An 11612-nucleotide genomic window follows, 5' to 3' on the forward strand; every position below is an offset into this window, starting at 1 on the left:
ACAGAGTTGCTCAAGTGCGAGTGTTATCTCCGATAGCGATGAAAAAATTCCACGCTATCGGAACCCTGTTCTTAGCGATATGCATAATTGTGTGGAGTTGTCATTTCCAGATTCGCTTCCTACGAAACCCCCATACATTTAAAGTCCACTTTTACTCAAAACAAAATGACTCCAACATAAAATGTCTGTTCAGATATTAAGGATATAGATTTTCGACATCAGAATTCAGAAATCAAATCGAATAAGATGCGTGGGGGTCATTTTTGCTAGCTGTAGTGTCATTTTAGCCGTTGTCTCTGACTACCTTACTAGCTAGCCACCTAGCATGGTTGAATGACAGTCTATAGAAGAACCAATCAAACTTGACTTGTCCTTATTTGACAGCGCCTCAAAAGACGTTGTTTTTCCACGACCTCTTAGAGAGAGTCACATTCATCTAACCCGGTGGACAGAGGAATATTTATCGAGATTAACGATCTCATGCCGTTTAAAAATCATACTTTTGTTTCCGTTAGCTTTCTTCCCCCAAGTTCGTTAGCTCGCCCTCTTACTAGCGCGCATGCGCACCGAGTCTAGTAAACAATGAGAGCCTTCCAGACTGTGCCGAGCATTGTGTCTGTTTGAATACTTTCATCTTAGAATCCAGGATAAATAACCTAGTTATGTGTTTATTTTTTACCATGAACGACAAGCAGTTAAGATAATTCATGGTAAGTGGCGCGAGACGATTCCGTTAGCGCGATGTCATTACATCCACCTTGCGATATGTTAAAAACCTGTGCGGGCAGCGTTGACACTATGAGCTGGATTTATAAAAAATAATTTAAAAGCTGAAGCCGGTGGAAGCAGTCGCGAATGTGTCATAGCTCTTTGCCGTGATCTGTAATAAACTTGTCAAGTATTGAATGGAATTACGTTTCGTTTGATACGGGATTGATATTATTTTGGATGAAGCCCGACAGGGTGCCACAATTTCTCGCCTGTATTTCGTATGCTTCCTTTTTCTTTGATAAGTGGAACAGTTTGTGCTACATGTGATACATACTTTGAACGAAACAGTTCTCCTCTAACCGACTGTTTGTACATTTTTCTCAATGACTTTTAACATAAGTCCAAACGGACAGTATAAATCATCTCTCTCTCTCAGCAGGTGTTTCTTTTTCCTCATTCTACGCTGTTAAGTTTCTGCTTTTCAGGCTGTGTCTGAGCTAGTTGTGCTGGTTTCTGTATCTTGATGAGGGTTCTCTTGCAAGTTTCTTCATGTATGGAAGTCGGATGCAACAGTATCTTTAATTCGCAGCACAAAATGTCCCTGGACAAAATATAATGCTAAAACACTCACATCCGCCTTGTCCATCCGTTTAGTCTTTTTGGCCCAGTTTCTGCAGCAAAATACGTCAGGCCTCCCCAAATCCATCGACCACAAGTGCAGAGACCCCAAATGTGTCTTCTAAGACGTATTCTTAACGGTCAGGTCAAAGTCATTCTCCTGTTTGTCTTTCCTCATCTGCCCTTACGGTCATCCTGTCTGTCTCAGCACTTGTTGCCGGAGGTACTTGTTAGTTGCTCTTGTTTTCCTTCATCGTCTTGGATTTGTGTCTGGTCTAATACTGAACTTAGCCGTTGCACTTATGCAACAGACAGCTCCTTAATGGTGATATGCTTGGTTTGTATTCTGCCTGTCTCAGAAGTCACTTTTGATGAAAGTGTCCGCAGACTGAATTAATGTAAATGTCATGTCTTAGTCCACTGCTGTGAATAGCCCCTATGATGTGTAACAGGCTGACTGTTTGTGATGTTGTGTGTGTGTGTGTGTGTTGTAGGCTGACTGGTAGTGTGGTTTGGGCCTGTGTGTGTGTGTGTTGTGTTGCAGGCTGACTGGTTGTGTGGTTTGGGCCTGTGTGTGTTGTGTTGCAGGCTGACTGGTTGTGTGGTTTGGGCCTGTGTGTGTGTTGTGTTGCAGGCTGACTGGTAGTGTGGTTTGGGTCTGTGTGTGTGTGTGTTGTGTTGCAGGCTGACTGGTAGTGTGGTTTGGGCCTGTGTGTTGTGTGTGTGTGTGTGTGTGTGTGTGTGTGTGTTTGTGTTGCAGGCTGACTGGTAGTGTGGTTTGGGCCTGTGTGTGTGTGTGTTGTGTGTGTGTGTGTGTGTGTGTTTGTGTTGCAGGCTGACTGGTAGTGTGGTTTGGGCCTGTGTGTGTGTGTGTTGTGTTGCAGGCTGACTGGTTGTGTGGTTTGGGCCTGTGTGTGTGTTGTGTTGCAGGCTGACTGGTAGTGTGGTTTGGGTCTGTGTGTGTTGTGTTGCAGGCTGACTGGTAGTGTGGTTTGGGTCTGTGCGTGTGTGTGTTGTGTTGCAGGCTGACTGGTAGTGTGGTTTGGGCCTGTGTGTGTGTGTGTGTGTGTGTTGTGTTGCAGGCTGACTGGTAGTGTGGTTTGGGTCTGTGTGTGTGTGTGTTGTGTTGCAGGCTGACTGGTAGTGTGGTTTGGGCCTGTGTGTGTGTGTGTTGTGTTGCAGGCTGACTGGTAGTGTGGTTTGGGCCTGTGTGTTGTGTGTGTGTGTGTGTTGTGTTGCAGGCTGACTGGTAGTGTGGTTTGGGCCTGTGTGTTGTGTGTGTGTGTGTGTGTGTGTGTGTTGTGTTGCAGGCTGACTGGTAGTGTGGTTTGGGTCTGTGTGTGTGTGTGTTGCATGCTGACTGGTAGTGTGGTTTGGGCCTGTGTGTGTGTGTGTTGTGTTGCAGGCTGACTGGTAGTGTGGTTTGGGCCTGTGTGTGTGTGTGTTGTGTTGCAGGCTGACTGGTAGTGTGGTTTGGGCCTGTGTGTGTGTGTGTTGTGTTGCAGGCTGACTGGTAGTGTGGTTTGGGCCTGCAGGTAGCTGAAGCATGGAAGCCGTCCTGAGCAGGCTGCAGGGTCTGAGTGCAGATGAGCTCCGTGAAGAGTTCCTCAAAGCCAACCTGAAATGCGGCCCCATCACGGCCACCACGCGAACCATCTTTGAGAGGAAGCTGGCACGCGCCATCGTCGGAGAACATGGCAGTAACGTTTCTGAGACAAGTGCGACAGGCACGGACGATGCCGGCACGGCTCAGCCCAAACGTGGCACCTCCACGCCCCAGGAGACCACGGCCAGCGACGAGGGAGATTTCGGCTACAGCCTGGGTCTGAACCCACCTGAAGAAGAGGATTTGTTGGAGAAGTCGACGGCAGCATGTGGCGTGCATGCGGAGGCGGCCAGCACCCTCCCCGACGGACTGACACCCACGAAGAACACTCAAGTGTCACCCACCTGTTTTTATGGCGTCTGTCCACCCTGGGAAGATGTTTTGGCCAGAGCCGGTAGGTTACATATTGCACTGTTTGATAGCTATCGCCCTTGACTAGACCACTGTTTGCTTTTTTTATTAAGCTATTTTATAAGAAACGTCTAATTGTTGTTCTGTTCACCTCACTTTGTTTATATGCTGTCAACCAGTCCTCATGTGCTAGGTTTATATAAGCACTGTAAGGACATATAAGGAAATATAAGCACTAGGTTTTTGAGGGAAGGAGCAAATATTTGACAGGGTTGAGTAAACTGAAAGGAAGGTGTATGCATGTGCACTTGAAAGGCCACAGTGTATGCGGGTTTGGCTTCCCCCTTCTCAAATGTACTCGACTCAGCAAACCAGGGTCCTGATGTGTTTAATATAGGACCACAGCAAAAACCTGGGGCATGATACTTTTCCAGGAGAAAGGTTGTCTGCCTCTGCTATGAGTTAACTAACTCTCTTACCTTGGCCATAGACTTATGAACCCTTCTAAAATAAATGTCATCAGATGAAGATTGTAGATAGCAACCAAGGTCTGGCGTTAAAGATGATGGAAGTTGTGTCAGAACAGAATGTTGTTCAAAGAGCCAAAAGTTTGTTCATTCTGACTGTTTATTAATTCTGGTTGTTCCCACTGATTGTCCATGAAACCATGATTAAGGTTCAAGGGTGAACCCATCTCTGAAGTGCCTCTGAGAAATTTCTCTCCTCTAGTTCTGACACCTGTGTGTCCTCACACTGCGTGAAAATCAGTGTCTGGTATACCTCTGTGGCAATTTAACGTAGTAATGCTTGTAAATATACCAGTAAAGTTGAAGCAAACACTGGAATAAATATTAACTTATTGCACTCTCCTTTATCAAAGTGCAAACACTTTTTTTTTTTGTGCGTAGTTTTTCACATGTGAAATGTTTTTTTTTTTTCTGTTTTGTGTGTGTAGAGAGGGTACACGTATACACAGACAAGAAGGAAGCCCTGCAGGCCGTTAAAATGATGAAAGGCGCTCGTTTCAAAGCTTTCGCAAATCGAGAAGACGCCGAGAAGTTTGCGAAGGGGATCTGCGACTACTACCCTTCGCCCTGCAAATCGGCCCCGTGTGTGTCTCCGGGAAAACCAGGACCAACCTTCTGCAAAGGCAAGCAATGCAGCCCAGCTCTCTGAAGCTCTCACCTGAGAACCGTAGACTGTTTGTAGTTTAAGTTTTCAGGGTGTGTCTGTGACGCGTTGACCTTACACAAGGTGAAAGAGGCTTCTGGAACTTTTTTTTTTTTTTTTAAACAGTGTTGCGAGGGCCGTTTAAAATTTTACTACAGATTTTATTTTCTGATTTTTGATAAGGGCTTGTGTCATTTTATCTGCGATAACCCCGCTGATCTTCGCATTTTATAGAAGTTTGACTTGGAATTTTATATGGAATATGGTTAGATATTTTACATAGTTATTGGAATCATAGCTCGTATTCCGAGGTTTTGAATAGTAGAACGTTTGTGTGGCCCTTCTCAGGAGGTTCAGGGACCCTTTATCAGAAGCAGAGAGAACCGTAAACATTCTCAAGGCAAAAAAAACAAAACAAAAAAACATCTAAACTTCAATACCTGTGAATTTACACGTCAGATAAAGCAGTACGGGCCGAATGATAGAGATTTGACGGGGACAGATCCTTCTTTTTCACCTCTCTAAACCAGACAACGTGTCTGTCCTGGAAGCTGAAACCATAAACAGGGAGCGGGCCAACAGCTTCAAAAGCCCGCGGACGCAGGACCTGACGGCCAAGCTGAGGAAGTCTGTGGAGAAAGGCGACGAGGGCGTCTTCAGCGAACTGATCTGGAGTAACCCACGCTACCTCATTGGCTCAGGGGATAACCCCACTGTGGTACAGGTGAGGGGGGGAGGAGGAGGGGGCTCTGTCATTGATTGATTGATCGATCGATTGATTGATTGAGCAGTCTGCAGAACAGTGTTGATTTATTTACATTGATCTATTTTTTTTTTAGCCCCTTTATTGTGTGTTCTCTTCTGGTCTGATAAACACTGATAATACAGACTCTGATCTGCTTCTCTGGCACAGTTGACATGTAGTGAAATGGCAGCGATTTGAGCCGGATTTTTTTTTTTTTTACCAGAGTATAAAGTACACTACTTTTGGCCTGTGAAAAACAACAACTGATCAGGGTAATGTTTGTGTCACACTGGCTGTGTCCCGTGTGGACAGGAGGTTCTGTTACATGTATACCAACAGCTCAGAGAGGGTGAATTTCTGCCCGAACAAAACCATCCTCTACTCTCTTTTCTTTAAGGATGAACATTTATTCTTTTAATTTTCAGCATAATATCTGACTATTTTACACTAGTTTCCTTAAAAAAAAGGAGCTATTTGATTGGCGTGTGTGTTGATTTATCACATCACAGGCTAGCGGTTTGTACAACTCTGCATATCTGAGGTGTTAGATCCGCCTCTAAACGCCATGTTACCTGCGTCTGTTTGGCAGGAAGGTTGTAGGTATAACGTCATGCACGTGGCGGCCAAGGAGAACCAGCCTGGCGTGGCCCAGCTCCTGCTGGACACCCTGGAGAACCCAAAGTTCATGAAGCTGATGTACCCGGATGATCAGGAGAGCATGCTGCAGAAACGCATCCGTTACATTGTTGACCTTTACCTCAACACGCCAGACAAAGCAGTGAGTCTGAGAGCCCACACACACACGGACGGATGGATGGATGGATGGATGGGCGGATGGATGGACGGATGGGTGGATGGACAGATGGATGGGTGGATGGGTGGATGCATGGATGGATGGACGGACGGACGGATGGATGGATGGATGGGCAGATGGGTGGGTGGATGCATGGTTGGATGGACGGACGGACAGATGGATGGGTGGATGGACGGATGGATGGACGGATGGATGGACGGATGGATGGATGGGTGGATGGATGGATGGACGGACGGATGGATGGATGGATGGGCAGATGGGTGGGTGGATGCATGGTTGGATGGACGGATGGATGGACGGATGGATGGACGGATGGATGGACGGATGGATGGATGGGTGGATGGATGGGTGGATGGATGGGTGGATAGAGAGATGTGGTTTGGCCTCGCAGATCTGGTCTTTTAAGTATTATGTAGTATGAATAGGATCTAGCTATATTTCTAAAAGATTGAAGTTCACTTTGGGATGTATGTTGTTTGTTTGATCTTGTGATGATTCAGTCAACATCCTCTGTAAGGATTATTGTTATGTAATCAGCGTGGGTTATTTTGGAGGGTTTTATAAATGCAGACAGACAGCAGAGCAGTGTGGAGCCAAACTGTGTCCTGTATGTAAGCTGTATGTTAATAACAGGGGTACTGGGGTCTTTTAACAGGGCTTTGAGACTCCTCTGCACTTTGCATGTAAGTTTGGCTGTCCGGAGGTGGTGAACATCCTCTGCTCTCACCCAGACATTGACAAGACCTGCAGGAACAAGTACGACCAGAGGCCTTGTGATGTAGGTCACTCACTCCACACACACACACACACACACACACACAGGCACACGCACATACACACACACACACTCACACGCACACACATACACACACAGACACAAACACTCACACACACACGCACATACACACTCATGCACGCGCCCGCACACACACACACACACATCCTCTATATGTACTTTCTCTTGATCAACACAACAGTGATTTTTCAACACGTCTTTACAAAACAGGTCATCTGTGAAAGGATGAAAGACAAAAGCAAAGTCCAGGAGGTGAAACAGAAGATTTGTGAATATTTAGAGGGTAAGGAAACTTATTTTTAATTTTCTTTTAAAGTAAACGATTTCATGTTCTCTCAGGACCTTATTTTGCCGCTTTTGTTTTTAAACTAGATCGTTGCTATGTACCCCTGTTGAGGGCCACTGATAATTCCTCTCAGCCTGTGATTGGTGCTCCCTGGTCACCTGAGCCTGTGGAGAACTTGTCACCACGGTTACCCAGGAGTCCTATGGACCCAGTCATGGCAATCAGAGCCTTTGCTGGTCCACTCAGCCCATCTAAAGTGAGTTATTGCTTGCAATGTTTAACCATTTCGTAGCTGTCATTTTTCAGTGGATTCGTATTAAGATTCAAGCATCCGTGTTTCACAAGAGGGTATTTTTATATATATATATATATTTTATTGGCATTACATAGGCCCTGAACCTGAAAGGGGAAAGGGTATCCAAATATTTCTTTTCTTTTCTGTTTTTTTTTCTTCATTGTGTGCTTACCTTTAACTCTATTGAAGAGGGTTGGACGTATTCCATTTGCACTGATAGAGGAGCTTCAGCAAGCTAACATAGCTCCCTGGGCCAACTGCAAACTGTCGGAGTGAATCCACACAAAATTTATTTAAGTTCACTCCTGTTACTGAGATAATCAAGCAACCAATGGCATCATGCATTGATTCCAGAGATAAAATATTGATTTGTGCCAACTCTATATGTCTGTAGTAGGAGGAATTCTAAAGTAGATCATTAAAACATTGCCACCTTGCAGAATCCCTCTTTTAGTGTGAGGTGTATTCCCAGTAAACAGTGCATTTCAGTGAAAGTGTTCAATTTTTAATTCAACTGTAGTGGATAAAGTGTGGATTTGCATGGGTGAGGTGGTCTTACTTACTTCCAGTGTTTTTTAGCTACATGAACCCTCATGTTAGCTTGTTGAAACTCATAGCAAACCCTCATCTGTAGGGTTGTTTTGAAGCAAGAAACCAGTGAACCTTTCCTTCAGTGCTGGTAAAGCCAGTGTATCTAAAATGGGTCGTTTTTTTTTTTTTTTTAATCCAGGCAGATGAGTTTCGACGAGCATGGAAGACGCCCCCTAGAGACAGAGCAGAGCATTTCCACCACATTCTGAAGAGCGATCCAGACCGTGGTGCAGAGAGAGTGGGCAGGTGTGTGTGCACAGTAATGTACAGCCTTTTATCTGAGTGTGATAATACATGGTTCAGTGTTATGGCGAACAGCCCAGCCATCAGAGAGTTGGGGGTTCGAATCCCAGGCAGAGCAGTTGTCTGCTGATGTGCTCTTGGGCAAAGCGGTTAACTCCAGGGCTACTCAAAAGATACGTGACCTCTGACACAACAGAACGAAATGAGTTTGAGTGGATAAATGCAAGTGCAGTCTGTGGTCTGACTTCCAGGAAGATCAGTGTCTGCTCTGTTCCATGTTGCTAAGAGATATACAGCAAAGTGAATTGTCAATAGAGTTGTCCTCATTGAAAGACCGTCTTTGGTTTCCTCTTCAGCTGAAATTTCAGACTCTGTTTTTAACGAGAATGAGTTTGCACTTTGAATTGAATTTAGATTCATCAACATGTCTGGTACATTTTGATGAATTTTGACTCTAACGGTCTGCCGTAGACACTCAGCCTGTGTCCGTGTCGTTTACAGAGATCTAGCACGTGAGCTAGGTCACCCGTGGGCGGAATATTGGGAATTCCTGGATAGCTTTGTGGACCTGTCGTCCACCGAGGGACTCCGAAAACTGGAGGAATATTTGAGCAAGAAAGATTTCAGCCAGCTGTCTCGTGAGACGGGAGAGAACGAGACCCGGAACTGGGAGAAAACGAGACTCGGATTCCGGACGCCCTCCCCAGGTAACGCGGGATGATAAAGTCAAGAGCATCACCTTAGATGATATTTGTGTGTGTATTGAATATATAACAGTTGTAGTGATGGTAGTAATGGCATACCCATTATAATAATAAAGCAACATTGATTTCAGTGATAACAGTATAATTATTATGATCACTATGGTATTACCGATTAACAGAAAGAACACTGACTCTCCCTCTGACACAGTCGGTTTGTTTTTGTTTTTTCAGGAAAGCCAAAAAAGTTCTGTAACTCCATCTCAGTGGGGGCGTTCCTGGACGAGGGCGATGACATCACTCTGGAGGAGATGAAGAATCGTCAGAACGCCGCGCTCACCAGCATCACTTCCATCTGCTCCAGGGACGGCCTCAAAGGAGCCACCAGCGCCGTCGCTGCCGCGGGCCTGGAGTTCCACATCCTCCCCGTGTCGCACGCTGACGACCTCATCGAGACCGCCGCCCAGCACGACCTGATCTGCAGCGAGAAGGGCCTGGGCCTCTGCTCCCCGGCCGGCAACGACGGGCTGTGCGGCCAGAACGACAGGAGCCAGAACGGACACAAGTCCTCTCCCCGTAGCTCCACCTCTCCCTCCTGTCTCCTCTCACCCGTCACCAACCTGATGGCGGAGTTCAACAGGATGTCGCTTTGCGACAACGCCGGGCTGTCCCCGCGGGAACGGAGGCGGAGCGGGGGCGGCCGGGATCGCAACTTCCAGGACGCCCGCGAAGCGGAAAACGTGATTTCCAGGATGGGCCGACTGAGACTGGCGTCCAGCGAGGACTCCGTCTTGGAGAGAGGCTGTTCCGAGTTCGGAGACCGGGGCTCCTGGAGGTTGCCCGACGGAGACGCGGACGGAAGGAGGGCGGAAGGGAGGTCGAGCTCCGGCTCGGACGAGTATTTGTCGGCGGAGGAGAACTTGGACGCGCTGACTCAAAGGACTAGAGTGTTAGGGCCGGAACGCACGCTCTGCTCCCGGTCCAAGTCCTGGGACCACGGCGGCAGAGACCTCAGCAGCTCGGGATCGTCCGGATCCTACAGGTCTCTGGACAGCTCGAAAGATTTCATACTGAAGACCCCTCCGCGCCTCAGAAAGGGTCTCTTCATCCAAGGGTAAACCCCCTTCAAAATACAACTAATTGGTTTCGCTTCTTCATTTTCAAACGATCCATTTTAAGGTCGCTGAGAATTTGACCCAACCTACCAATGAACTTGAACTAGAAAGCTGAGAATCTAAACACTGAAGATTGAACTGCCGGATGACAGAACTAAAACTCAAGGGTATAAGTGTTAGAAGCAGTTAGAAATCTAAAGTTAGAAAAATCTGAAAACTAACAGGTTGTCTTTTCCTTTCTCAGGGCTTCGCCCACTAAATTGGACAGAGAGGTGCTGTCAGCGCTACAAGCCATAGACATCGATCCTTTGAAGTATCCCAGCATTCACAAGTGGAAGAGCACAGTCGAGACCTACTCAGCCTCTGAGATGCAAAGGTAGGAGGCCTGACGTTTGTATCACGCGTCTCTCTGTATCCCAGCACTGGGCTTTTTAACTCACAGGCTCATATGTTGCAAACCTCTCCATTGAAGGTGCTGATCTAAAGTTCAGTTTTCATATTTCGCAGTCCTATCAAATACTATTTTATGTATCTAATATTCGACCAGCACTCTAAATCAGATGTTTAAGTAAGTGTTGTTCTGGGTACTTCTGACTGGTTGACCACTATTAATTCATTCCGTGTGCACTCAGTCAAGCAAAACAACACATAGTACCGATGTAAGGTCCAGTAAGTACACGCCCTGTGTAACTTCCAAACAGGGATTGAATTTTACCCAGGCTGCAGTAAAAGTGTATTTTTTTAACTGTTGTTTTGAAACGGTTCGCTAATGCTGTTGTGACATACCGGTGAAAAGTGATGTTTTTAATGTTAGGAAAGTCATGACAATTATGATGTTTATTATTACTATGAGGTTAATTGTTGAAATTGTTGACATTTTTGATTTCTTAAAATCGCAGTAATGACGCAGAAATTTCTTTAATGCCTGAGAAGCATCACTTAACATAAAGCATCACTTATTGGAACTGCGCTGAATCAGTTTGAGTTGAATTGAGTGTAAATGAATCAAACTGAATCGATTTGATCTGTATTGACAATGGATGTCAATGTTTTGTATGTTCTTACAGCTGGCAGTCCCCAGCAATGGTCAAAGGTCACTCCAGGATCGCAGCCTACACTCCCGGCTCCCCCATCAGCGCCCTGACCTCTCCGGGAGGTCGCTACAGTCCTGCCCGACACCTGTCGTCGACGGCGACGCAAGATTACACCAGCCCCGGACGCTACAGCCCCGCCCACGCCAGCTTTATCCAACGCATCCGCCACAAACATTTCAACGACATCCCCCATTTACCCCACTGAACCATCCTCTGTCCAACCCTCTCTCTCTCTCTCTTCACCTGAAACTACATCGCTGCCCCCTGCGGGCGTGGAGGCTGCCACGCCCGTCAGCTCAGACCACAAAGTTCTCCAAATATGCACAAGCGTCTCTGACCCGAGTTATATATTTACTAATGATGGTACTTCAATATGCTGTTATCATATTAACAGCATTACAGGGTGGGTGATATTGGAGCAAACAGGTCTTTTAAAACAGGTTTGCTGCGTGTGTGAGTGTCTCTGTGTGTGTGTG

At 46.3% G+C, this 11612-nt stretch overlaps 1 protein-coding gene across 1 annotated transcript; it reads left to right on the forward strand.

Moving 5' to 3' along the window:
* The first annotated feature begins 2722 nt into the window (after positions 1 to 2722).
* On the forward strand, positions 2723 to 11612 carry ankle2 (ankyrin repeat and LEM domain containing 2). The gene is made up of 12 exons (XM_030791471.1): positions 2723 to 3329; positions 4242 to 4436; positions 4987 to 5180; positions 5791 to 5979; positions 6671 to 6793; positions 7022 to 7094; positions 7184 to 7353; positions 8123 to 8229; positions 8728 to 8933; positions 9162 to 10041; positions 10287 to 10418; positions 11110 to 11612. Exons 1-12 carry the CDS (start codon positions 2876 to 2878, stop codon positions 11339 to 11341), a joined length of 2955 nt encoding a protein of 984 aa, XP_030647331.1. The 5' UTR covers positions 2723 to 2875; the 3' UTR covers positions 11342 to 11612.

The sequence above is a fragment of the Chanos chanos genome, chromosome 14 (genome assembly GCF_902362185.1).
Source record: "Chanos chanos chromosome 14, fChaCha1.1, whole genome shotgun sequence".
Lineage (NCBI taxonomy): Eukaryota > Metazoa > Chordata > Actinopteri > Gonorynchiformes > Chanidae > Chanos > Chanos chanos.

Coding starts and splice junctions, on each gene's coding strand:
- ankle2 (XM_030791471.1), top strand. CDS start 2,876: ATGGAAGCCGTCCTGAGCAGGCTGCAGGGTCTGAGTGCAGATGAGCTC. Junction 7,095..7,183: donor GATTTGTGAATATTTAGAGG/GTAAGGAAACTT, acceptor TTTTTAAACTAG/ATCGTTGCTATGTACCCCTG. Junction 10,042..10,286: donor AAGGGTCTCTTCATCCAAGG/GTAAACCCCCTT, acceptor TTCCTTTCTCAG/GGCTTCGCCCACTAAATTGG.